At 41.9% G+C, this 27,601-nt stretch overlaps 2 protein-coding genes across 3 annotated transcripts in view; both read right to left on the bottom strand.

Annotated features, from left to right (window-relative positions):
- The window catches only part of LOC139214812 (retinal-specific phospholipid-transporting ATPase ABCA4-like), a 34,060-nt gene extending 29,325 nt beyond the window's left edge, over positions 1 to 4,735 (bottom strand). The window contains exons 1-6 of the mRNA XM_070845738.1: positions 4,670 to 4,735; positions 4,412 to 4,505; positions 4,164 to 4,305; positions 3,789 to 3,928; positions 2,839 to 2,966; positions 2,543 to 2,740 (exon numbers count right to left, since the gene is read on the bottom strand). Coding sequence (XP_070701839.1) covers positions 2,543 to 2,740; positions 2,839 to 2,966; positions 3,789 to 3,928; positions 4,164 to 4,305; positions 4,412 to 4,505; positions 4,670 to 4,735 — 768 coding nt within the window. The remainder of the gene's footprint in view (positions 1 to 2,542; positions 2,741 to 2,838; positions 2,967 to 3,788; positions 3,929 to 4,163; positions 4,306 to 4,411; positions 4,506 to 4,669) is intronic.
- Positions 4,736 to 7,315: 2,580 nt separating this feature from the next.
- Positions 7,316 to 27,601, bottom strand: part of LOC139214286 (rho GTPase-activating protein 29-like) — a 30,189-nt gene continuing 9,903 nt past the window's right edge. Inside the window, exons 3-22 of one of the 2 annotated variants that reach the window (XM_070845095.1) lie at positions 23,980 to 24,123; positions 20,368 to 20,464; positions 20,019 to 20,091; positions 19,708 to 19,768; positions 18,952 to 19,101; positions 18,414 to 18,478; positions 18,212 to 18,322; positions 17,610 to 17,690; positions 17,023 to 17,190; positions 16,598 to 16,735; positions 15,665 to 15,852; positions 14,134 to 14,303; positions 13,516 to 13,650; positions 13,059 to 13,157; positions 12,156 to 12,319; positions 11,811 to 11,999; positions 11,487 to 11,624; positions 10,991 to 11,223; positions 9,842 to 10,142; positions 7,316 to 9,253 (exon numbers count right to left, since the gene is read on the bottom strand). In XM_070845095.1, coding sequence (XP_070701196.1) covers positions 8,081 to 9,253; positions 9,842 to 10,142; positions 10,991 to 11,223; positions 11,487 to 11,624; positions 11,811 to 11,999; positions 12,156 to 12,319; positions 13,059 to 13,157; positions 13,516 to 13,650; positions 14,134 to 14,303; positions 15,665 to 15,852; positions 16,598 to 16,735; positions 17,023 to 17,190; positions 17,610 to 17,690; positions 18,212 to 18,322; positions 18,414 to 18,478; positions 18,952 to 19,101; positions 19,708 to 19,768; positions 20,019 to 20,091; positions 20,368 to 20,464; positions 23,980 to 24,123 — 3,878 coding nt within the window. In that variant the 3' untranslated portion in view covers positions 7,316 to 8,080. The remainder of the gene's footprint in view (positions 9,254 to 9,841; positions 10,143 to 10,990; positions 11,224 to 11,486; positions 11,625 to 11,810; positions 12,000 to 12,155; positions 12,320 to 13,058; positions 13,158 to 13,515; positions 13,651 to 14,133; positions 14,304 to 15,664; positions 15,853 to 16,597; positions 16,736 to 17,022; positions 17,191 to 17,609; positions 17,691 to 18,211; positions 18,323 to 18,413; positions 18,479 to 18,951; positions 19,102 to 19,707; positions 19,769 to 20,018; positions 20,092 to 20,367; positions 20,465 to 23,979; positions 24,124 to 27,601) is intronic. The other variant, XM_070845097.1, reaches the window with a different exon arrangement.

The raw sequence follows: 27,601 nt of genomic DNA, 5'->3' as shown, positions 1-27,601 counted from the left end.
TTCCCCTCTTATATAGACTTCAGACAACTATACGTACACTTGGTGTGTGCGTCAAGAAACTCATATTTCTCTCCTAATTAATAGAGATGTTACCAATATGTGTAAGTTCAAAGTAAACAAAGTACCTAAAGCGATTGCATCATATTGTGATTCTGTCCACCCTTTGTATATATGTCATGTTCAAAATGCTTCTATGAGCCCGTGATGTTGAATATTGCATTTATTAGATTTTTATCAGCCTCATATTATGGCTGATGGGATCCTACAAAAATCTACAGTTTTCTAGTGAAGGGAGAGCAGTGGTCTTCATCAAGGTCATCATAAAAAACATTACAAAGAACATTTGTAATGTGAAATGTTGCTGGAGTTTTGATCTCTTCATGCACCTTGGACATCGGTGACGTAATGCAAGAAAATCCTTCCTCGCTTCTAAAATTGGAACAGTTTGAGGCGGGCCGGGGCTCATTTGGAAAAAGGTGACGTTAAATAGTTTAGTGTGCTAATCAAAGTGAGGAATCAGTTGGTTGTTTGGCTATTTTTAGTCAAATCTGATCAAACCTGCACGGAGCAGATGATTTGAGTGTTTAAATAACTAGATTGTTACCAATTCACCAATTCGGTATTCGACCAAATGTGAAATATGGTCACAATCTTCCCTTCTGTTCCTCAATTGGGGTGCTGAGTAATTGCTGGAAAAGTGTGTTTGCAGAGCATTATAAAGTTAGTCACAGTAAAGCTGACCTTTGAGCTCTGACCACCAAATTCTTGCCAGTTCATCCTTCAGGCCAAGTGAACGTTTGTGCCAAATGTTATGTGTTCCTGAGAATGGGACCACAGCGTGTGACTGTGAGGTCACAGTGACCAAGATTGGAACGGACGGACACACAGACGGACAGATGGACGAGCAACTGTACGGACAATGGTACGGATAGACAATCTGCTCTTGCTGTTTCAGTCCAACTGTCAGTTTTCTAGCAACCAGAGAAGCTGGCAGCCATGTTCACTGAACCCTTCAGACTGGCACATGTTGGTAATGTATTTATACGCGGCGCAGCATGGCGTCTTACGGAATACCTCACAGGCTGCAGACGGGGTCTACATAAGCCCATTATAGAAACAGGCCAAGAGGGATAATGCCATGCCAACACCTGACTTGAGCCAGTCACCTGACTCACTCAGGCTGAACCTGAACACACAGCTAGAAAGAACTGGAGGTGGTCGAGGGGAAAAAGCTTTAATAGTCCGGTGTGGTGATGTATCTGCTCTCCTTTAAAGCTAATTTTCTTTAATCTTGTCGTGTCACTCAAGGGGAAAAGCTCTGTTGCCTGTTGTTTATTCCGAGACCCAAATAAAGCCGGCAACTGAGCGAGCAGGTCTGGCAGAGTCACCTACAAGCCGGGAATCGGCCACCGGGCCTCACATGCAGTCGTGACATCATCACCAGCTTTACATTGAGCCATCAGTGAGTCCTCTGACATCATGCCACGATTCACAACAATAATTCACCATTCTGAGCACAAAGCCAACACCAACACATTTTACAATCACAAGGAAGCACATCTCATACATCAATCCAAATGTTAGCCAGAGCAGTTGTGATTAGTCCAATATCACAATATCAACTTAGCTGATGTTATTGTGAAAAAGTCCAGCTGCAGTAGGTATTCCCAGACCAGTGGACAAACTGTTCCCTGGACTTGAGCGGGGCATGTCTTCCTCTCCATTAGCTACTTCTGGTAAATGCCCTTTTAAATTTGCGACTGTTAAAAGGTCAATGCTGACAGACTTAAAAGGGCTGATTGCACTGGAACAAACTCAGGTTTCATATTCTATGTAACCATCCATCTGCACTCTCTGTCTGATGATACTGCATCAGTTTCTTATCATCAGCAAATCCCATTAAAAAGACCAAAACAAACAATGCATTGATCCAACACTTGGGGGTCCATTGTCCAAAAGCTGTTAAAAACACATCAGTGTGCCAACACTGTTGCACTTGGGTAACGTGTTCACTCATTACAATGAGTCAACACACACTGTAGTTTATTTTGACTCGATCACATGTAAACCGTGCCAGAAATGCTCTCTAGACCATGTGTATTACCCCTCTGCTGAAAATAGTCCTCAACAAATGCTCCATTTAGCCCTGATTAAGAGACATTTGTTAAACGCTACTGTGCCCGGCTGTAATGGGAAATTATCAAGAATGGCAGCATAACTGGCAATTCTGGGAAATGAGTTAATTTACTGTAAACAAAGACAAGAAGACTGGCAGCCTCTGTGGCCTTCACTGCCAGGACAGGAAGAGGGACATCATTTTTTCAAACCACCTTTAGAGGAAATAATGACGACAATGTGAGTGGAAAAGATGATTTCCAAAATAATACATTCAAGTGACCATAACTAAGAAAAATAGAAAAGTGGCAAGAAGAGGGAGGAAAGAATAAATGTAAAACAAGGAGCTTCACCCTTTTTACATTTATGATACAACTGATATTAATTTGACGTGCAGACATTCAAAACACTTGTTCAAAGAACTCACCAGTTTGAACATTTTGAAGAAGTCCAGATTAGCGTAGAGGATGTCTTCTATTTTCTGCAGCCTTTGCTGGCTGAGGGCACACATGGCGTTGCGGACCCCGTGGAGCCCCATGCGACTGGGGAAGATGATGAAGCGCTCCAGCAGGGCCTGGCTGCAGGCTATGTCTTTCAGCTGCAGGTCTGGGATACCAAAGGCAAACTGGGGGATGTGAAGTGAAAGGAATGCTGGATTTAGTGTGGGATGTCTCGAATATCATTAGAATATCTCATATACAACAATATGTGAAAATACAGCACCTGCTCTAGTCTTAGTCTTGCGTTGACGAGCTGGTGAACTATAGAGTCCGACAGGCCGGCGTCTCGCAAGAGGAAGGCTGTGAGAACCTCGTCATCCTTCAGAATATCCTCTATCTTCAGCCCACGGCCTGGAGGAACAATCAAGAGCAGAGATTGTGAAAAGTCAGAAGCACTAAATACTACATTGACCCGACCAGCGTGGACTACGAGGAGGAAATGATTCACAGTAAGACAGGATTGTCAGGAATTTGATGTTTCAGGTAAAGTCTATGAGCAAGAGGATGTGCGTTTATAACCATACCCCTGCTTAGGTTAATTTCGATTGAGGTATTGTTAAGAATAAGCTTATGACCCAGTCATGACCGGCCCTGTGCATACCTCAATAAAGTGAATATTACCGGAGAATAAGAGGAAAAGGGAATAAGAGTGAAGGGAAAAGGCAGTTCATTCATCAGTATCCTGGATACACCTTTGTGTAGCTGTCATGCTTTCGTAATGTGGGTAAGTGATTATGTAAATGCACCATCTGACATCTCAAATGATGGTGAACAGTGCCAATGTAAAGCAACTCATTTTGCAAAAAGGTAAACAAAACTGAGAAATTGAAAGTCTGACAGAGAATTTCTGTCGAAAGAGAAAGTGAGGAGGTGTTATGAAGAACACAGGAGCCGAAACACCAACAGAAAGAGGATGTGCAAACAACAACAAGGCAAGAAGGTAAAGTTCTGATTGTAGCTAACGTTTCCTGTCAGGTTAAAATGAGAGTTCATAATTAAAACTCAAAACTCAAGTCCAGCTTTGGTTTTCAATGCCACAAAGCTGCAATCAAAGACAGCTGATTTGTGCCATCAGTTTTTTTTCTTGAGTTGAAAAAAAAAAAGCTTTTACCAACCGTTTTATTCTCAAGAGAAGTGCAACTGTCTGAGCCATTTCTCACATTTGCCCTTTACCTGACATAACAGATGGGTTGTTGCGTAGCGTGTCCATGAAGTCTGAGAAAGACGACATTTCATGCCAAAGACGGCCAAGCTGCTGGACCTCTGTGTCATTGAGCAGAAGCTCCTGGACATCAACATAGAACCGCGCCAATCTGGAACAAACAAACAAAAAAAAAACTGAATGAATCTAATTTATTAACTCCTCTAAATTAACTGGAATGTTGTGATACATCATCTAATTTTATGTAACCGCATCATATCATCAGTAACAATTTTTTTAAATGTAGATACGTAAGTGATGGTGAACAATTCGAGAAATCACAGTTATATGATGTTTCTGCTGCAGCTGAAGTTTAAGAGGTTTAAGAGTGCTATAATCAGGCTTACACTGAGTTGTTGTAGTTGGAGACAACGCCTGGAGACTCTCCACTGGTTGGATATCTGAAGCAGGGGTTGTTGGCATTGCAGAAGATGCCCTGGATCCAGGGCAGAATCCCTGCTGAAGGCATGGCCTTGTTGGGAAAATGACCTGGAGAAACAGACATCAGACATCAAAGGGTTAACATGTGTTGTTCTCTCTGTGAAAGGAACTCTAATAAAGACATCACTAAAGTAATTTGTTGTTTTATCCTTACATTCATGTTGTTGGTACAGTGGATTGGCCTTCCTCAGCCACACCAAACCAATGAATAACAACACTGGCCAGCAGATCTCAATCAGGAAGCGGACCTAGTAAAGTGGGAGTTAAATACACAGAAGAGCAATTGGAACACAAATACAATACAAGAAGTCTTTTTCCTCTTACGTTGGAACTCTTTCAGAGTATTAATTGCATTATGAGGATTGGTGTGTCTATGGTTTTTGTCCAACCCCATTCACATTAACAATAATACCTTCTGTCTCTTGCGGAGGGTCCAGTTCTTCCACAGTAACAGGCGGATTTGGGAGCCTGTCTTCATTGCTCCGCGGCTTTACCCCTAGAAGGGGTCATCAGACTGTGACAAACCTGCAGATAAACAACTTCCATCAGAGATGGCATTCACTGTAACCTCTCACAAAAACATCAAGGCTTTGGCAGGATTTTAAATATAGTAACTTGTATTTCCTCTGCATAGTTGACCAGTGCTATTTTTTGTTTTAGCTTGCTTTTTAGTCTGCCTTTACAGCATCCAAAAAAGGTGTTTTTATGAAAAATATAATGGTACTTTTACATATCTACTACTATAGATCCAACCCACTCATCAAACTGGTTTCTCTAGCTCTGGCTTTGACCCAACCTCGCCTCAAACTTGTCTGTTTCTGGCCTTAGCACTAGCTTCGTTTGACTACAGTCTTGGACAGACCATCCTTCAAACCCCTTCTTGGAGAGCACACACCCTGCTGAAGCGCTCCAGAGCAAAACACCACCGGCTTTAAGATTTATTGTGTAGGCATGTTGGCAATAGGAGGGAATTTCTCTACAGGAAAATACAAGTTTGTATAACATCTTTTAAAAGATTGTATATAGTCCACATCATTATTAACAACATATAAACATTAGTTGGCATGTGTATGCACACGAAGCAGTGCATCTGACTGATGCATGTCATTTGTACCCACTCTGTGATATACAGACTTATTCCAACAGACAAATTCATTTTGGAACTGACTACTAAAAAAAAAATAATCTCAAATGCCAAATCACATATACAGGTTATGTGCAGATGACATCAGAGAATGTCGGACATGAGGAGTAATTTGTTCAGAGTAACATGTCCAACAGATTAACATACTGGCAGAGCGAAGATGCAGGGACATAAACACCTGTCTAGAAAAACAAGAGGGCAAAGAATGTGAGGCTAAAACAGGAGAGTAAAGGCTATAATTTTGTCTGACTTGTATGTAAAACGCCATATTACTCAAACAGTAATTACACAAGACAGGACTTCCTTGCACGTGTGGAAATTTTGTGGCAAACGTGTCTCATGATCGAAAGCCTGCTGCATGTTTAAGTAATTCAGAGAAGGATCCATAAAACGCAGCCCCTAAGATCTCGGTTTTCACACCATTACATTATGTTAGAATCCAGGCTTTAAGAAAACTAAAACAGTAATTAGCAACCACACACCTGTCACCTCTTACATGATCTTACAGCACATCCTATTGTGTCAACAAAAGAACAAAGCAGTTGATTCTGATCCTTACCTCTTATGGAATGATATAAAAGTCGTACGACATCTAGAGAAACAGGTTTGCAAACAGGATGAAGTAATGGAAAACATTAAGCGAGGTAGAAGAGCTCCGTATGACTCCTACAGTAGCTGCCCACTCTCTCTCCTCTGCCTGCAGGTCAGCAGCACTCCTAATCTGATTGCTCTAATCTCCCAGCTCAACATGGGCAGGCAGAAAAAAGACAACAGTCATCCATTTTGAGGCAGAATTAGGGGGATATGTGCTAGAGAGGAAAGGAGGGACACGGGTGGAGAGACTGTCCTGTGCTGGAGGGAGGGGGTTACGGGTTTGATCACAATAGGAGCAAAGATTCACCTGCAGTTACTGTCACTCTGCGAAAAAAAAGAAAAAAAGAGGAAGACGTTCAGTTTATCACCTCCAAAATAAATCAGAGTTTTGACTTAGACACACATGAGTTTAGCAGACTCAGAGATAAGATGTTTGTTGTGGCTGATTTTGTGCCGTACACGTCTCAAATGACTCACGTCTCTGAGCAGCTCGGCAAGGTGGAGCAGGTGACGTGGGTAATTAGGTTGGGAGAATGTGAAGCCTTGACAGTTGCACATTAAAACCACTTGAACCTGCGGTGAACTATGTTTACAGCAGACATGGCTTATCCAGAAACTGAGGTGAATTCTGAGGCTTAACGCTGCACAGATCTGGGCTTTCTGCTGCCTCAGGTAGCATGCTGCATCACACAGCTCCATCACACTGTGTCTTTCTCTGGTTGGTCAGATACAAACAATGGTAGTAAAAAATTTGACTGGATTCATTGTTGAAATACACGATAAGGTGTAATGCCACAGGTACTGTAAAGATACACACAAAGTAAGTGTGTCTGCAGGCTACAGAAGAAAAAATAGAAGGTTCTCCGAGGCACTGGGCAAACCTTGGACTAGAGCCAATAGGATAAGTTGATTAGTCGACGGACAGAAAATGATTGGCAGTTATTGTTTAAGACAAACTTTTTGTTTCCCGACTCCTGAATGTGAGAACTCTCTGCTCTCTCTACAAAACTAGAGATTTGAGGGGCCTCTAGGCTGTGATTGTGATATTTCACCATTTTTTTTTGTCATTTTCTAGACATTGAATGGTTAAATAATGTTAGTTTCAGCACTTGATCTGATACCATTCCACCGTCTCTCTCTTCTATTTGTCCAGCACAGTGAAATACAGCCAAAGATCTGATTTGTTGGGTAACAATAATAACACACATAAAGTGAAGAAATGTCTACAGGGCTTCAAAAAAACCTTAGTTTCAAATATTACCGTTGTTCTCTGAGGCACTGAACAGTGATCTAAACAAATAAACTCAACTGGAACAGAGGTAACAGTTTAAACTACATTTTTAATTTGCAGCAGGTACTGTTGCTTGTCATTTTTCCTCTGTATAGTCGCAATAATGCGATGAGACAAAATTACTGTGACAAACATGCAGTACGTATGAATGCATATAAAAAACGTAAACAGATACATAAGGTTTACATACTGAGAAACGATGTACCAATCACAGGAAACAATGGACGAAACTGTTGAACTCTTTCAGAATGAAAACCTCATGTTAAAAATACTTCTGTCCGTTCCTTGTGGAATAAAATACAAAATTAAGTAAAATGTAACATTAAAGGCAACATTAGAATTTGAACCTGCATTAAGTGCATTGTGTGATAACAATAAAGTATAATTTCGTAACAAATCAAATATTGTACATGGACTTAACTGTTCAACTCAAACAGGGAAAGCGATAGGCTCACAGTTCTTTACAGACTGATGTCAATAAGTGGTTGGCAAAGTTTCTTTGACATAAAAATCAACAATTCATGTATTTGTTATTTAAAAACACTACACATTCAATGTTGGCATCACATGTGTAGTATTGGTTTGTTTTGAGCACTTGGGAGACCAGCCACTCTTTGACATTTTGACTTGAACATGCAAAATACAATATATTAGTACTTATAACACTTTCATGGTTTATTTTCACAGGCCTATATTTTCTCCCACTCTCAGCTTATAGGATAAAAAATGTTTTCTCCAGTATACACTATGGCACAGATACATTAATATTTACAGATATAATGTGTATTTTGGCATCAGACAAAATGGGCCTCTCTGTGTTCAAGCTCCTGCAGCCGCCGAGGTCGCAGTCTTTGGTAGACGGGTTTAGTCTCGCTGGGGCTGAGGTCATCAGGGCTGCTCGGGGGTGGGGACTGTGGGGGCGAAAGGGTGGCGGAGGTCGAGACCCCGGGGTCAATGGCGCTGTCAGTGGAGTCCTGTGTCTGGAGCCGTGTCTGTGGGGGGCTTGTAGGGGCAGGGGATGGCGTGACTACCCCGGCAGGGTTGCTGGGGGTGAGCGATGAGGTGGTGGTGTTGGTGGTGGTGATGGTGGTAACAGTAGTGGTCCAATTTGGAATCGTCCGAGCTCTGGAAACGGGGGGCTTGTAGAAAGTTCCTGGGGGAGGCTGCAGAGTTCTTGGTGCCCTGAGCTTTAGCGGAAGGTTTGGTGAGCTGTTTGACTCACTGACTGAATTATCTGTGTCATTTTCCCTTTTAGAAGTCCAGGCAGGCTTGACTGACACTGTGTAGGGGCTGTTGGAGAATATGGTGCTCACACTACTTGTGGTAGGGGCCACAGAGGCCGTGGTAACTGCCGGGCTGACAGTGACAGGCATCGTTGCCTTTATAGGTTGTACTCCAGAGCTGGCAGATGGCAGGCTGGCCACAATCATAGCAGTCCTGGGTGTAACATCATAGTGCTTGTACTTCCTGTCCCATGTTCTCCTCTGCATTGTCTGTGTGTCAATAAAAGGTGTGATATAATAGGTGCTAACCCTTGATGAGACACTTTGGCGAGCCTTTTCTGGCTCTGGTATCTCCTGTATTGTTTCAGAAATGGGGTCCCGCTCAGCGGAGCTTGAATCAATGTTAGCAGCAGTGTTACGGTTATTCCTCTCATGGATCAGGGCGGGGGTGGGCAGGCGTTCCAGCGGCATGCTGATCGGCCGAGACGACAGTCTGGTGCGCTGGGTGCGTAGCTGGACCTTCGGTACAGCAGTGGTGGTGGGGGAGGTGGTGGTGGTGGTGCTGGGGCGGCCAAACACTAGGGTTGACCTCTGGACTTCTCCTCCACTAGATGTCTGGATCCCATTGAGTCTATCCACGGCTGACACCTCTGTTTTGTCTGTTCCTGGCTGGACCTCCTGAACCTCATCCAGGATGTGTGAGGACGGGATTACTGATGAGTATCTTTTGTACACTTTGGCACCCTGGAGGGACATAATACACAATTAGATCTGTCCACTACATATCAATTAGTAGTGAATGACCGTAATTAATAGTATTACATAACATCATAACTGCCATAATTTATTTCTTATTTCTAAAAGTGCACTCCAATGCTTTAGCATTGCTATTCATTAACACCGTCAGACTCACGATGTACAAGAAAGGGTCAAACTCGGCGGCAGAACTGGAGATATTGTCTTTTTTATTCCACACATTTTTCTTCGCTGTCAAAACCTCTAATCTACAAACTCACAATTCTACTCCATTACCACCCACAGTTTAGTATGTTATGCTAGTAACAGTTAATGAATCCTTGAGTTGCTGGCCTCAAGCAGAGATAAAGAGCAGGCTAGAGAGGTCTGGTAAGCTCACTTCACTCCCCACCTTAAACTGTATAAGCTCCCTCTGTAGACACAAAAAAGGTTTTATAACTTTATAATTATAACTTTTTTAACATATGCAGTAGTGCTACAACACAAAACCAGCAGTGACAACGGGAAAACATGCATTATGTTTTACCCCACTGCAAGCCCAGACCAGCCCAGTCACACCCATAAATCCCTCCTCACCTCTTTGATGTCCATCAGGGAGGTGGAGTGTCTGCTGAGTCGCTGCACCTTCTCTTGGGGGGTGAGTTTGGGGGACGCCTGGCCAGTTGTGGGGATGTCGGAGCCAGAGAGAGGTGATACGTCAAAGACAGTCTGGAAGTATCGCACCAGCAGCTCCACCATCAGGGCCTGGTAGGGGTAGTCAACCAGGGAGGAGAGGGACACCTCAGCGTCTGTTTGCCGTGGTTTGACCAGTGTGGGGCCAAAGATAATCCCCAGGTTACTCGCAGTCATCTTGTTCTCCTCTGCCTGCTCGGCCACTCTGTGATAGTGAAGAGTCAGGAATTTTTTATGTATACAACGTATATTTCAAGTTGGGTTCAAGTGTTGTATCTACATTGTAAAGAACATTGACATTCTGCAAACCAATCTTGGCCCATTTATAATATTTAAAATTGGCCAATCAGTGTGTCCCATGGCAAGATGCCTCAAGAAGTAAAATCCAAAAAGTGTTTCTGCCATGTGATGATTTAAAAGACTCTGTAATTTTGTACAATTCTAATTGCAAAGACAACTAAAAACACAATATGCTTGAAATTTCAGGGCTGGAAAATCGTCATATTCAAATATAAAGGATATGAGCAGAGACTATTCATTTCAAAAATATTGATGCTCGTGACAGATATGAAAACTGAATGAGCCAGGTTATTAATATAGCATGAGTTTTATGTACTTCATGCCACTTCCTCTGTGGTATAGGGAAGTCTCTGTTTCCCTTTGTGTCTTATGAGGAAGTTTTTTTGTATCAGAGGACCTTTTTATGCTGCATTTTCAAAGCAGGACTGTTGAGGCACTGCTCTGCCTCACTGTCTGTGTAAAACACACTTGTTTCACCTCTGAGCCGGCAGCAGAGCTAACAGAGTTGAATTGATGTCTGCGTAAAAAGGGCAAACTGGTAGGACAAGATGCCAACGACGTCTTAATCTTTATGCCTCTTTTGCTTCTCCAAAGCTGGCGTGCTTTCTAACATCACACACTGGGCATTCTTCCAGCGTTGTTTGGTGCAGTGTAAAAAAGCAAAGCTAGCTTAGCGGCGGGTCTTCTTTATGGTGAAATTGCATAATCTCTGTGTAAAAAAAGTGGCTCTAGGTATGTGTTTGCAGCCTTTACCTGTTCAGGTGAGCTATAAGGTAGCGCAGCGTCCTGTAGTTGGCTGAAGGCAGCTGGCGGAGAAGGTCTCTGATTTTGAAAATGACTCTGTTGAGCTGGATGCTCGGCCCCCCTTTCTCTCCTGTCTGGGCGCTTTGAGGTTTATCAGCCTCCTCCACAATCACTCTCTGGCACTCTTTGGCCAAGCCGATAATGTCATTGTAGTATCGATAAAGGATCAGTGGCTCTGGTAACTGTACACAGAAGGGAAACAGAGATGTGTTCTGTGTTCTTACCAAAGCAAAATGTTTTGTTAAGACACTACCAATGCATGTATACTTATAAAAACACAAGAATTTACCAACTAGGTCCCAAGTGTGAGCATTAAGGATAAACTCTAAAAGCATCTTTGACCAACTGCTTTGCGAAAATGCCCCATTTTATGATAAAGAATTTAACTTGTGCGATACAAAATATCTAGGAATGTATGCTTTAACATAAGTTACCCAAGACTTACCTGTCTCAGGTAGAGTTTGAGGACATTGCTGATGTCATGAGGTGAGAGATCGGACAGCTCAACCAAGTCCTTCCCGTTTTCAAACGCCTGACAGAGCTTCTCGACGCGGGATTTGGCACCATTCACACGATAAATCCCCTGTGAGGAAAAAACAGGCACAAGGATTGGAACATTTTTACTATAATTGATAATCACATAACCCATACTATGGTGTTCAAAGTAAGATAATAAGATATTTCTGTGTATGGCTTGTATAAGGACTGCAATTTAAAATATGAAGTAATAGACAAAGAACTCCACTGTGTCCAGCAAAGCTAAGTTTACCTTAATGTTGAGGGCTCGACTCTCAATCTCAGATGTGCACTTCTTGATGATAAAAGGGACACCATCCTGGCTATTCTTTGCTGCTTGGGCAAAGTCAATACCAAACAGGTGTAGTCTGCCTTGCAGCTTTTTATGGCCACACTGGATAGCAAGGGTCTCTAGACACTTCTTATGACAGGCCAGGGAGCACTGGCAAAGGGAAAAAAAAGACGGTTTAATAAATAAATACTATATTATTTTTACTATATGTATTTTTGCATTCATGCCTTGTTCATCTATACTGTACATAGACACACAACACCATTATCATTTCTGTAGCTAATAAGAGGAGTAAATGTGCTGTACCTCCTCACACTCAGCGCCGTGGAAAACCACCAGACTATCACACTCTCTGCACTTTGACGGGGCTCGCAGTTTTCTCAGCTTATGGGTTTGAGAAGCTTTGGACATCTGAGCATTGCGGAAGGGACCGGGAGAGCTGGCCGTCTCTGTCACCATCTCTGCCAGACCTGAAAATTAGAGCCGCCGATGAGGGAGCTTCACAGACAGGTGACTTCGAGCTGAGTTCTTATCAGCATGGCCGCCGATTTAAATTAACGGCAGAAGAAAAAAAAACTGACCCTCTATGACAACAATTTCAGGAACGCCAAGCCTGCGTCACTACATAATTGGTAGCTTGAAGTGGCTTCCCTCTCCCAGTTCTTAACGCATTAATTCACATCCCAATTTAGAAAATTCAGTGTTCAACAGTGTTCAAGTGTGGAAAAAAACACGACATAAAAGATTAAACTAAGATATAATAATTGGGATAAAACAAACAGAACAGTCATCTGCACTTAATCACAAAATGAAATAACAGAATCCCTCTAGGCATATAAAATTTGTTGAATGGTCATAGCCTGCTATAAATATACAGTGAGCTGCTGTTCTAATATTTTATGCATAGATTTTATGCATAGATTTATGCAGTTAAGCACAAAAGAAAATGAAACGATAGGCTGGTCTGCTGCTTCAATTCACAATGTGAAAATAAACATATACACTGACTGGGAAAGCTCAGCATAGATACAGGAAGTGTAACCTGAGGCCATATGCAAAAACTAACATGGCCCACATCTGTGCAGCTCTACTGTTAATGCATGATGATTTGATGCAAGCGCAATCTGCAACGGAGCCAGACCCATAGAAAAGCACAATATGAGGTGTGCAGTGTTACGGCAGACAGACAACTGCCTGGCCAGGCCTCACCATTTTCTGAGGGTGATGGTGGCTCTCTCTCATCCAGGTCATCAGCAGAAGACATGGTCCCAGTGGAGGGAGTCCTGGGCAGTCGTCGTTTGAAGTCGCCTGCACATATGTATAAAAGCCTACATTTATTGCTGAATAGTTCATAGCTTGGCACAGTGTGGCAAGTAGTTCCAGCTGTAGAGGGAAGTGCACTAAAATGAGTGGTGCGTGGGTCTGGAGTACAATGAGGAAGTAAAACTAAGAAAAATGTATCAGGAATGCCTTTAGCCTCTTTTAGTTTTGCTATGATCTGTTGTGAAGTTATTTGGGGATTTGTACCTCTCATCTGTACAAATGTTTCCTTTCCTTGTCCCATGTATTCCTTCATCATTTCGATGTCCAAATACCCTCAATACTAACCCTAACCCTAACTCTGATAGATTTAAAAAAGATAAACTTTAATGTAAAATCCTCTTACCTGGACTGGCAGTGGGGGAGTCCATGGACCTCGACTCGCTGCTGCCTCCTGCGCTCTCCGAGTCACTGCACATCCCGCCCTGGCTCCCCTGATTACTGGAGGCCCAGGCTCTCAGCGTCGCCTGACTTCTCAGCGCTGCAAGACAACATACAGACTATAAGTCACACACATAAAGTAACAACAAAGAAATACTGCTCAATGCCAGCTTCCCGTTTAGTGATATTTTTAGTGTCAGTTTCTGTTATTTTCAGACATTCCAGACTTGTGACGGGTAAGAAACTCAAACGATTTAGATTTTAGTTCGTCTTTAGTTCCGAGAAAATGTCCATGACTAAGAGCAGAGGGCAAGTCCCCGCAAGACTCATGTAAAGATACAGGCAGCTGCCGGCTGATCTGACCCACAGACAGCCTGCCAGCTTCAGCCGTCCAACCTACAGCAACAATTATTTTGGGTTTTTTCAAAATACTGTATATCCATGTTGGAAAAATAAAAGTAAAAGTGGTATTTCATCTATTACACACATTTTGTAAAAGTAGGTATCAAATGTGATCCATACTTGTTTTGCTTATGGCCATCCCTTGTGTTCACATTAGTACTCTTAATAATTGAATGGGCACCTTGTATGTCTGTGCTGCTGTTGGATCTCCTCTCACTGATCTTCGCAGGCCGGTGTAGGGGACTGTCCACTTCGTCTCCGCTCAGCACGTCACAGGAGGTGATGGATGCCTGCGATAAGTTGCCATGGGAGGAATGAGTGCTGCCCACTGACCTCTTGTTGAACACAAACCTGGGGAAATAAACATTTAGCATTTAAGGTTACATGTGAAGAATTTACTTGCAAGAAAGGTTTCTATTTTCCCAAAGCTCAGTATATTACACTGTGCACATCTGCCGGGATTTGACAATATTGTTGATCAACACCAGTGACTCAACCATTACTTCAGCATGCAAAGAGATTTTTGGCTTGCATTTTTTGGCGTGTAATCTGTTTTTCTAACACCCACCACCTAGGCTCCAAACTTTTTTAACTGCTTGGAGCAGAGTGTTATGAATAAGCGAGCATGACACATTTCAATCTGGTAAGTCTGAGAAGTTGTATCTGACAACTCTATTGTATTGCGAGTCTTTTAGTACATTATATTACCTTTTCACTACACACAACTGTAGCATTGCTGCTGTACTTAGCTAGCCAAGTTATTTGAGTGAAAAAATTGCCTTGTATTAGGGCAAATGTTTGTTTTTACAAGCTAACCTAAGGTATACTGGAAACCCTTTGAGGTTTTTATTATGTTATGAAGTTATGAAGTTAAAAATGACTCATTTGATTTGTTATAAGCAACTTAAAAGCATTTTCAGAAGTGTTATGGGCTTAACTAAAACTGAAAGAGGGAATAAGGAACACAAACTGAAATTGGGTCATATAATGCACATAATGTCACGTTAAACACGTCTGTGGGTTTGCAAAAATGGAAGTAGAAAATTATCTCAGAGCCAAATGTACTTTCACTTTACTGTGCCTAATAGAGCTACAACAACATAAAAACTTTTACCATTAAGTTAGTACTAGGAAAGTGAAGTTATGCAGCATTGTTTATTTTCTTAGTGAGGGTGTATGTGTGGGAAGCTGATTCTGACACTGCTTTGACAATCTAAGTAGAGTCTTAGGGACAGCTCTAACCCAGAGCCAAACTCTCACGCTCACAATCTCCCCTGCTGCATTCAGCCTGCGCTACAGATATTTCCTGAGGAAGGGCAACAAATTCAACGCGCATTCTGTCTCTCCCTGATTCTCCCTCTCTCTCTCTCTCGCTTCCTCCCACTCTGACTGACTGTTACCTTTGCTGAAAGAAGAACTAAAACATGAACAACTTCTAAACGGGTGGGAGCGACTTGAAGATACTTTGAGACACTTTCCTCTGAAACTGTTCAATTCAATGTTTGATCTAAAATGAAACTATGACTTCAGCGAGGCTCAACACTCAACACGACTGTCTTTTAAGTCTGACTGTGGAGTTGTTGATGCAGAGTTTTATAAAGCTGACCTTCAGCATTCACAGCCAAGCAGTTTGAAAGCCATCATCATGATTACTGGGTATGAATACAGAGAATATATGCAGAACATTCGTGTGCATCAATAGTCCTTGGTACCTGGTATTGTCAGAGGAGACGGAGTCTAAGTGCACACGCTCTTTAGGCAGATGTCTGGGCAGGTTCCGGACAAACTCAGCATAGCATTCACCCGGTTCGTACAACTTGGCGCTCTCACTCAGGGCCTGGTAGTGGGCAGGGAGCGGCACCATCTGCGCCTGCTGCATCTGAAACCAGTTCACTGTCACCTGAAGGATGATGCAATACAGTTCAGTGACTGAGTGAGTGACACACATATTGAACAAATGAGAAGTCAAGTAAATAAATAAATGTAAATAGATTAAAAAAAAAAAAGACATAAACAAAAATACAGGCAGACACACATTCATGCATGTGCTGCAGATTCTATTCTTCCCATTTAACATGAACATGACAATTCAAATCAGATACGGTGAATAAACAAACAGGATCGACAACCTGGTCAAGCATTTACTGTAAACTCTCAGTACTCGACAGATTTCTGTTTCAGTACACAGTTCTGTGGGCACAATTCAAACAACCACTTCCACCTTAAAAATAAAAGAAGTTGCAGAACACACGAAAAGCAAAGCGCATTGTACAAATAGCACATAGGACGACCGTCTCAATATCAGTCATTATTTTGATCATCGTTTTTATGTATATTCAAATTCATTCAAAACAAATCAGCAATTTGTGTTTCTGAACTGATTATACTTTTTAACATATCATTTCAACAAACCATTTAAATCATGTGAAACAACACAGACTTAGTGTTGTTTAGTGTTAGTCCTTCTATTAAAAGATCATTCAATACATTTGAAAAGAGATAGATAGCTTTTATCCTTGTGTTTAAATGTTTAATTGCAGGGCTACTTATTTGTTTTCAGTTTATCATTCACTGTACCTGTAAGGTACTTAGATTAAAAATCCATATGTTATTGGACAATTCAGTTGTGTGTACTGTCCACTCACAGCTTTGAGTGTGAGGTCACACTGGAAGACCATCTCTCGGATCTGCGTGAGGATGGTGCTCTTGGCGTTGGCCAGGTCCATCCTCCTGACGCCTGCGTCAGCCATACAGCTCTGGTACTGGTCCTGGGCCTCCTCCGCCTGACCACAACAAAGGATACACAGAATAGTATGAGAATGTGGGAGAAATGCTAAATTGCTAAGTAGAATGAGTGTTCAACTGCAATGTACTACTGCAGGCAAATTTTGACAACTGACAGGGTGCCAGAGTACCTATTGGCAAAGAAGAACATGCCACTGTAATTTTTCCCTGGTGTGGTAAACCTCATCTATCATGGGCTCTGAGAAGGCTGGAAATGTTTAGGGATCATTACCACATACTATTCATCAAGCTAAGTATTGTCCCTGTCATCCTCTGCCCTGCCTACCTTCTGCAGAGCCTCCTCCTCCAGCCTCCTCTTCTTCTCCAGCTGTTTGTTACCAGCATTAGACTGCTCCTCCTGGGAGCGGTTGGTGGATGAGTGGGCTTTCTGGTACTCCTCCCTTCTCTGGGCTTTCAGTGCTCGAGCCTTACGCAAGGTTGCATCTGCCTCTTGCTGCCAAAATCACACAGATCAACCACAAAACAGCCATATGAGTAAAACGAGTTCAACAGAAATCATAAATATAATCAGGCACGCCTTTGTGGTCAATTAACCTTCCCTGTGAAGTGACACACTATAGTTTGTCAACAGTCAGGGCAATGAGAAATTATTAGTCCATGAATACACACCCAGCCTATTTCTTATTACCATCCAAAAAGCATATTCTTATATATTTCTAGTGATGCAAATTAAAAGTCTATTTTCTGCTCTTGCAGAATTGTATGCCATGAATTTAATTGGCTGACAACATTATAACATTCACTGTGGAATGCTGCCTTGTCTGTAATGCAAAAAGGGAGACGAGTTCCATTTCTATAGAGCTACTAGCATGTGTCTTATGGTGTTTATCTTCACAAGGACTCATTACATACCATTTTCTTTTGCTCTCTCTGCCACTGCTCCTTGATGTCTTTCCTCAGTTTGTCCAGTTCATTCTTACGAGCCAGAAGAGGCTGAAAACAGTCAGCGATTACACCATATCATATTAGAACCATATCAGCGATGCTTGTGCCTGAATCGGCAAGTTTCTTTTACAAAACATTACTGTTGACTAGAGGATTACAGGAGGGCTTTCTGACTTCAATTGCTTTCAAAAACTCAAAAAAAGTCTGAAAATAGTATGATAACAAGAAAGACACAAAAAGATCAACACAATTAACACATTTCCAAAAACAGTGACTTGAATGCGGCTTCGTCATGTTAAAAATTGTCCCTAGTGTTTTAGAAGAGCAAAATATTTCTTTATACATTTCTTTTTTCACAGTCAGATAATTTCACTATAGGCCTTTTTAAACTTTTACTTTATGCACTCTTTCATACGTCACTGTCAAAGGAAAAACAAAAATGAATGCCTCTGCTACATGAGACAGTCATTGCCTGTGAAATGCTGAAATGAATCCAACAACAGATGGTTGAGGGACTCAAGGGCTCTATATGGGCTACAGTCTCCTTCCTCTTGTCACCTGTCACTTACCTGTATGAATTTATTTGTTTGAAGAGCCATTGCGGTTTGAATAAGCAGCTGTTTGTATTCAATGTCGTTCTTGAATGTGGACACGTAGATGTCGCTGAATGGCATATAGTCCTTGGACAAATACAATGAAGAAATTAACATCTGAATAACAACTTCAACAACTATTCTATACAATATTCATATTAAAAGGATCTTCTGTTACCTGTTGACTGGCCAGTGTCTTTGCAGACTCAGCCATTTTGGCATAGTTTTTGGCATACTCAATATCTGAAAGAGAAATAGTTGCACAAAAGGATCTGTCAATTAATGATTACCCATTTTTAGATAAAAGTAGTGTAGTGGATTTAATCTAATTGCATAATGATGAATAAACAAACTGATTTCACACTCATAAACTTGTAAGAACTGTTATTACATTTCACATTCCCATATAATACAAATACATAGATATATTATGTGGAGGAAATAAAAACCTCATTGCATTTTGACAAAATTTGCCTTTGGGTATAAAGGAGTGAAAACAATATTTCCAGGACTAAATCGCTGTTAAGTGCCCACAATCCATTCTGCCATTTCTGAACTCTGACCTCAATTAACAGTAAAAAGGCTTATAATGCCACAGGGATCTATTTGGAAAGTATTGCTTCAACCTTGGGTCAAATGCAATTTACAGGTAATTCTCTTTGACTTATTTTGATTTTTGCAACAGTGGATGAGGTGAATTTTACCACAAAATTTACCCATAGCCAGCCGTTTTTCCATCCAGGCCAGAAGGTCTTTGATGTACTTTGACCAGGCCTTGGCGTAGAGGAGAGCAGACTCCACACCGCTCTCATTCTTCTGCAGGGTCAAGTCGACTTCTTCCTCGCGTGACAACGGCACCTCTGGGCCTGGAGAACCAGCAGAGGAGACACACATATCAAAACAGGGTGAATCAAAACACCAGGTACCAACAAAACTGCCAAGTGTTGGATTGATGTGTCTCAGTTCTACTATCCAAACAGACCTGTGTGGGAGTTAAATGAAAAAACACACTAAGCTTGTCAGCGTAGGATGATATGAAAGTGCCGGATATCATAGTCCAACAGCATTTTTTTACAATTACAATGTGATGCACCTCTCCCAGCCACCCGCCATCTGATTTAACACAAACCGCATGTGTTTCCCATCCCACATGGAACTACTCCTAAACAGGCAAGGAATGTCAGATATGTGGACGGAGAGAGGGGAAAAAGAGCAGCAAGTATGAAAAAAGCAGCAGAAATAACAGGGGTGGAAGCAGAGGTTTAAGGCGGGTCTACCTCAGGCATTCAAGAGTTTAAAGCCTAAATCACTCGACTAGCTCACAAGCTGACACTTCAGGGTGCCCTGGGCTACAAAGCAACCATTAAATACTTTCTAAAGCAGCCATTAATAACGATTACACTTCAGGATTCTTTTTTTTTTTTACACCCATATTGCTCAGAGGTAAAAGACAGAACGTGAATGACACTTACCCACAAGGTCAGTTTTCTCTGAAACATATCCCTCAGGATCCACAGAGAGATTGTCAAAAGACTGTGAAAAAGACATTTCAGATTATAAGAGGGGAGCAGCAGACATACAATCAAAGTTAGACATCAGAAGCAGCTGGGTTTTCAACACCCCAATTAAGTACAGAAAGCAAGTCTTTGAGGCTTTTTTAAAAGGAGGCGTGGTGAAATTGCTGCTTTAAGTGCACCCTTTTGAAAACCGCCATGTTTGAAAACAAAGCTTTTGGGAAGAAAGAACTGGCCCAAAAGCTTGGAAAAGAAAGATGGTGTCTCACCCTGCTTCTCCTGGTGTGGGGGATCCCCAACCCTGAGCCGCTGTCCACATCTCCCATAAGGAAGTCAGACACTCTGAGGGGTAGATGTGTAGATGTACATTAATGTCAGAAGTGCTGTTTGTGTTCAAAACTGCAATCTATTCAGTAATAAAGGGCTTCCAGAAATCCAACTCTGAACCATACTGTTGCTTAAAAACAAAAAGCAGATCTACAATTCAAAACACAGATAAACACAGGAAAGAAATAGTAATGAAGATCGGCTGAAGTCAGTCCCGCTTTTCTTGGCTGTTACACAAAGAAGTCATAAACATCTAGTGGTGTTGAAAAGGTATACAAAAGTTGTACTTACACATTGCCGAATGTGAATGCCAAAGTGTCAATGGATGTGTGTATCTCGCCAAATATAGTTTTTGTGTTTTCTGGGTTCACTTCCTTGAAGTTAATGCCTGTGGAGAGTGATAAAATACACAAAAACTTCAGCCAAAATAACACTGTATTACAAACCGGTATTCTAAGTATTCTTAATCAGTCAACACAAAGTATTTACACTGTTGTGTGGCCAGGCAATGAGGTCATAACCACAGATTAATAAACACATGGGCAATAGATCACATAAATGACATGCAAGTGAAACAAACAGCAACAAATCAACAATGTATTTGCTCCAAGCAAAGATTCTTTGTTTTCTTTCTGCAATCATAAGTATTAGTCACCATAGTTAACTGCTTGGCTTTTGTGGGGAGTGGTTTATCGCCTCTACCACTGCTGAAGTTGTTTCAAGTAAGTGTTGACGTTCTCCTTGATGACTGACGAAAAGTCAGTCCCCCTGAGCAGTAACACGGGGTGAAGAGTTTAAAAGAAAACCAACTTGAAACCACAACCGTTAGAGCAGGAGTTGTCTAAGGCACTGACACTTCATGTCTATCTACCAGATCAGAAATATTTTCCTCTTCAACAGCTTCAAGAATGGATTTTCAAGGAATATTCTGAAACAATCCCAAATTTTGCCTCCTTTGTTCCACTGGGCTATCTTCCATGATCCACTGATCAAGCACAGAAGACGCAATCAGTTGTACACATTATTTACCGATCTTACAGCCTTAATGTCGTCTGAGACAAATCTTTGAGAACGTGTGCACAGAGCTTTCCTTTTCAGGAAACAGTTTACTCAGCACGAAGACATTTGCAGAAAGCAATCAGAGGAACCAAAGACACAGGCAGTGAAATCCGACTAAGCTGAGTACTTCCTGTCTGCTCGCAACAGGAAACACTCACACAGCTTGAGTTCTGTGACATGTAACACTATAGACAACGGTGACAACACTTACCTTTTCTCTGTCTAACCCGGCATTGTAGTGTAGTGGCTGGGACCAGAAAACCTCAATAATGTGAACAAAAACAAAGGCGCTCTAAATAGTTCCAGCGTCCAGACTGCTTTCTAGTTTTTGTGCTTCCATTTTCTCTTCATGAGAGCAAATTCGATCCATGTCAGAGGTGGTGGGGTAATAGTAAGTTCCCCACCTATGATGACGCGCAGACAGATCATGGCATCCTAAATTGGGGAGGCAACCCCACATTCCAGGGAGGCTCTTGAGGACACCAAAAGAGAGGAGCCGCAGCGGTGCAAGCCTCCCTGCCGTGCACCTCCCTGGCCCTGAATGCTAGCATACAACTCTGCGCTGACTTCTTCCTCAGGACATCCTGTGGGTCTCATAACAATGATTCCAGAGCTCTGCCCCTTTTGTCACGATTGAAATATGGAAACTGCATCATTCAAGTACAGGGGACATTGTTTTCTCACGGCTGAGCCCTAACTGGGACAATTAGCCCCTAAAAAATGAGTTAAAGCATGTCTGATAACTTTCTGATAATTCTGGCTTGACATAAATTGATTTCCCTGTTGTGACAGGCCACTCCAAAGGTTATCTAAAATACAATAGCTTTAATAGTAAGGCAAACTAAAAAACTATTTAAAAGCAGAAAAGAGTATCAATTATCACTGATTACATGGTTTTATTAGATTCTACAATCTGCATTGGGACAGAAAAATGCCTTTGACATGCACATACAAAATTGAGTGCAGTAAACAAATACACTCTGTCAGCTGCCAGTATCTTCATTAGACAAAGGGGAACAGGGACCAGGGAAAGAATTTCAATAAGTTGTTGAAGTTGACACTTTTATTGCAGTGCCCTGCAGTTTTTCAGTAGGAGGGGAAAATGAAAACTCTCTCAAAATGAGACCAAGAAAGGAAACCTCGTCTGGGTTTGGTTTGAGCCAAAGAGACTGGATGAAAAGACTGTATCTTTGATGACAACAAACAGAGACGTATGGGCAACACAACCATATTTCTGTCTACCATAAAACCCTTTGCATACCATAAAACAGCTGAGTGGAGCTGCACATGTTCTTATTTACTGGGTTTATGACAATCTGCCTTCAGTGTTTGTTGGTTAGTGTTAGTTTGAGCGGATAACATCTACATGTAAACCACATTTGAAACTGGTTAGGCAACCATGTGTTTGGAGAGGGAGCGAGGAGGGTTTTTTTTTTCCTCCAGTAAATTCTGGCAGCTGTCCAAATGCCCCAGGTGTCATGACCAAGCATCAAAGAGCAACACGAGTGAAGAGACGACACACTCTGAAGACACTGAGGTACACAAGGCCTGTTATCATCCAAACCTTTGAATCCTCATCTCTGACGTCTCACTGATTCATTCCTCTTTCAGCCTCTCCTTTTCACTGCCTCTCTGGCATGCTGACTGTGTCAGTATTGTGTTACCTACTGGACATTGGGGACAGTCCAGACGGGGTGTGTACTGATGTAAGGCACCCTCTTGTGGACAGGCAATTTTTCAAGTTTCGGCTTGTCAACTATGATATGCGGATACTGTATTTACTACAGGACTAAATGACAGGGATTGTCTTGTACAGTACAGTACAGTAACCATGTCGTGTCAGGAGTGTTATGGTGTTAATGCATGTTTTTGTGCTATTTTAATATATAAACTAATAAATATTTTAGTCATAGTAACAATCACCCACAAATTTGGAAAAAACCTTGACTGAGTAAATGCACTGATACAACTTTTGCTTTCTGTTTATACTTATTGCAATAGCCAACATGATACAAATGCTCTCTTTTTTCCAAATTTCAGTGTGGCACATTGTACAAAATTAAAATTTAGGAATTTTAGGAAACCTATTTAGCTTATGATAGGTGTCAACGAAATTGTGTCCTTCAATCACACTTCTTCCATCTCATTACTCAACAATACCAATAATTCCTTTGGCTAATCTACTGGATCTCTTTTGTTTCCTTTTTGCATTCTAAACATTGTCAAAGCACCACTCATTTAATGGACGACAGACGCAGACATACGTTCTTAAGCATTCTTAAGGAGTAGGCCACAACTAAGATATTGAGATAGGTCAGGTGACGGTGAGACAACCACACACCTCACAACAGGGGGAAAAGAATGAAGAAACGCGGATGTGCCTGACTGACAAGCAGCCTGCCAATGGGGCCTCTGCAGTCGCTGAAATATGGAATGCAAATTATAGCCATGTAGTCTCGGCCGTACAGATTCTTGTGTGCAAGTCAAGTGAAGAAATACTCTTGCAGTGGATCACATTTCGAGCAGATTGAACTCGTGAGTTGAGATTCCTTTTGTTTGTATCCATTAAGGACTCGGGAAGAGGATCTGTTGCTGAAGGAATAATAATCTCTCATACTGTGACCTTTTAAAAACAAATCTTCAAGCCAACTCTAACCAAGCAGAGAGATAAAAAATAATTCTGCAGGGTTTCTCCCACACTTTTCTGACAGACTGACGTAGCCCCGCAGCCTGTACCTGTAGTGCAACATGGAGATTTCATGCCAAGATACTTGATCTGGGCACCCGTGTGAGTTTACCTGTAAGTCTGCGTGCATCCATGCATGATACTGAGTAACTACTGACCTTTGACCTTAGCAATGACTGTTCCAGCTGCTCCCAGGATGTCCACCGAGTTGAGAGTCTGGTGTTTGCCGATGACAGTCTTGAGGACGCGAAGTAGCTCTGCCAAACGCTCCTGCACCACCTCTTGAAGACCTTCCAGATTGTCTGGAGATAACAGAGAGTACACAAGTAGATCAGCCAGGTTCAGTCATGGAAGTATTAAGATCTTCATTAAATCGAAACCTGACCACCATGCGCAGCTTGCAATCACATATTTTCATCTATTAGTCAACACCATCACACCACATTTTGAGTCACAGGTGAGCCAGTGTCAAATTAATTCCTGACATTCCTTTTGTCTTTGCCATATATGACAAATAATTTTACTACTTGTCATTTTGAAACTATGAATTATAATTTTGCTGTCATCGTTTGTCTAGTGCAGACAATCCCCTCAGGGCAAATAATACAGTACATGTTCTGTTATGTTTTATCTGTGTGCATAGCTGTGCGTCGTGATGAAAAGTGGAAGACGGTTGTGGCTGAGAGACGGTGACTAACTCAGTTGTTGCAGCATGAAACTATTGTGATGAAACCTCTTTTCTGCTTCCTCCAGGCAAAGAGTGGCAACATGTACAACGGAAAAGCATGTATCTATGTAAACAGGTTAAACTGTTTCTGTTACGGTTATAACATTCCCAGACATGTAAAGGTGATGAATACAGACATGTTGACGACATGCTCTTTGTGCTTTTGTGGTCACAGGTGAGGCAGAGTCAATCATGTTCTTTTGAGAAGCATCCCAGTTAACATAAAAGCCACAGATTTTATCCGTGCAATAGCCACTGCGTCCGTCAACATCGTGGTAAGGTTAAGAGATACAGCTAAATGTCATATTTATGCTGACTTTTTACTGCAGTAAGTACAACTGCAAGGCACAGTCTGAGTTTGTGTGACACAACTGAGAAATGCATACCAATAAAAGGGCACTCATACTAAATAAGGACAAAGAAAAATTTTTAGAGGTGACTGAAATGGCACACATGATGGCTATTATGCAAGCATTCTTTTTCTGCAGCCATCAGCAGACAGAGTGAGACGGTGTGAGTGGCAAAAGAAAAAAGGAAAAACTTGAGGAAGATCTTACATTTCTCTCTGTTACCACTGAGGTTTCAGATGATGATACTTGAGGGGGAAAAAAATGTACAAAATGCTCACAGATTGCATCTCTCTCCTTCGACACCAACCATATCACATTCTATCAGTCATTCTGCCATGAAGGGCATGTTTTTCTTATAGAGCCAGGCAAAGCAGTGAAGGGCTGTGCATCATTTATCTGTATTAATGTATTTTACCAAGGGTTTTTCTGGCCAATGCTCCTCTTCACATCTTCACAGGTCCTCCGTATTAATTATTCCACAATGCTCCTACAGCACTTTGGGCAAAATAAAAGCCTCCCAAAAACACTTGACACAGGCCAATCTTCGAACCTTGTCCAAACAGCAGGGCAGGAAGATCTGTCCCCCGTGTTGATGCAGGCTAATCAGCAGAAGCTCTGTAAGTTTGCACCAGACAATAGGAGAGTTCATGTCTAACTCACTGTATTTGAAAGAAGCAGGGACACCGGCTGGAAACAGAAAAGTCATCTGTTTTTCATCAAGGCCACCCCGCCAGGCGGTAGGGTGAGATGTGAGACTGAATTTACGGTTGGAACGTTAAAAGGAATTACAGTGGGTGCGAAAATGAGAGCCTGTGTGTGTGCGTGTTACCCATTTGACTCCTCTTTTATTCAAACACACACTCGCACACACAGACACACACACACTAATTCCATTGGCTGGTGTAAAACATGGTAGAGGAGACATAATCCACAACTGAGACATAAGCCCTGGCCATCTGTGACGCTATTTCACAAGAACAGCAGGAGACGTTGACATTAATACAGACATAGTGCAGAAATTATTTTCACAATAAATCACAAGATAGCATAACATAAAGAAGACTTGAAGACACCAAATGTGCAAAAATCAAAAAGGACATAAGTGCAACATTAGGGTCCATCTCGCTGGTTAGAAAACAGCCAATCCCTGTATTTAGCTTCCACCCCCCAGGATTAAAGAAAATGTGCTCTACAGAGGAAGGGGGCTTACCTGCCGCCTGCCCCAAGGCGGGAGGACCCTGACCATGCATCACACACTTTAAAAAAGGTCCCCCCTCCCCACGGACACTGACAATGGGCCATCATTAAGCATCCTCCCCTTCCTTTTAACCGTCCCTCTCAGCTCTGTGGTCATCAGAGTGTTTTTGCTAAGCCTAGTGGCGTTTGAAGATTTTCCTATCAAAGGCATGTGGTTTGTCCTTTAGCATATGAAAGCCAGTCCTAATGTGGTGCACACCTGAGAATTTTCACTTAGCACGACACAGCATGACTAAAGGTGCTGCGATGGAATCACAGCAGTGATGTTGCTTAGATCACCCATTTCCCTTTCCTCTGAAAAGAATTTAATTAGACTAATCTGTTATTCAGAGGAGACAATGGGAAACAAATTGTGGGGAAATAACAAAAGCTGTGATGTTGTGGCAACAAAGACAGAGGGATATCCTAAGCCAACCTGCTGGATTGGAATGGAAGCCAATCTAGGCTTTTTTGAATGAACTGCCATTGGCTGTGTCCTTTGTTTACTGTCACCCACTGCCAGCTGTCAAAGATGCTCCATGGTGCAGCATAAAAACACAGTAACAGAGTGGCACAAACAAATTAATAGCAGCCAGCCATTTCAATTAATGACCTACACACTGAGAGCGAGCTTGAGCGAAGAAAGACCATGTTCACACTAATGAGAGTGGAGCTGCTTTGTGTGTTATACTGCCATGCATCCACCAACATTTTGCATCACAGCACAAACATATTAGTATATATGTATATGTCCTGGAACATGTTGCACTAAATGCAGAACAGGCAAACACATTGAAAATGCTTCCCTAGTCCTCGCTCTAAGAAGAGCCTGTTTTTGGCGAAGTATGCACTTTGTTGCTGTTATACTCAGGAAAATGTAAATGGATCACAACAATAATCAGCAGGTACTGAATTTGAATCAAGGACATTGATTGAGGTCTAAAGCACTGCAGCAAAGCAGAAACTATGCCCTTACAATTGTCCAACAATAATTCAAGTTTTACCTCAAAACATTTTATTATTCAAAGATGATGGAAAAGAGATTCCAAGAGGGTTAATGTAGGTTATCTTTTTGTCAAATGACTGAAACTCCACACTGTGCATGTGAATGACAGCACAGCCTGTGTGCAATTAGACCACTTAGATCATTTTTAATTTTTCACCCTAAAAACCCAGATTAAAAAATGAAAACAAAAGAAATCAGAAATGGGAATAAAGTTATCAAAACAAGGTCAAACTTTGGGTGACAGCTCATACTGATCACCACCATTGTCGTCCTTTGGGTTGTGTGAGAGGATTTGTGCTCACTGCAGCGTGAGACAGCTGGGAGAAAGCTGGTAAAAATCAGTGGTGAGTGGTTTTGTCACAACAATGGCATCAAAAAGCGCACTGGAAATTTGCGGCTGATTGTGGGGGCCATGCCATTGTTTTGGTAGAGATAACAGCGCTGGGGCATAGTGCTGGGCC

This window comes from Pempheris klunzingeri, chromosome 15 (genome assembly GCF_042242105.1).
Source record: "Pempheris klunzingeri isolate RE-2024b chromosome 15, fPemKlu1.hap1, whole genome shotgun sequence".
NCBI classification, from domain to species: Eukaryota; Metazoa; Chordata; class Actinopteri; order Acropomatiformes; family Pempheridae; genus Pempheris; species Pempheris klunzingeri.
Note: the sequence above shows the minus strand (reverse complement) of the source record. Positions and strands in the feature narration are given on the sequence as shown.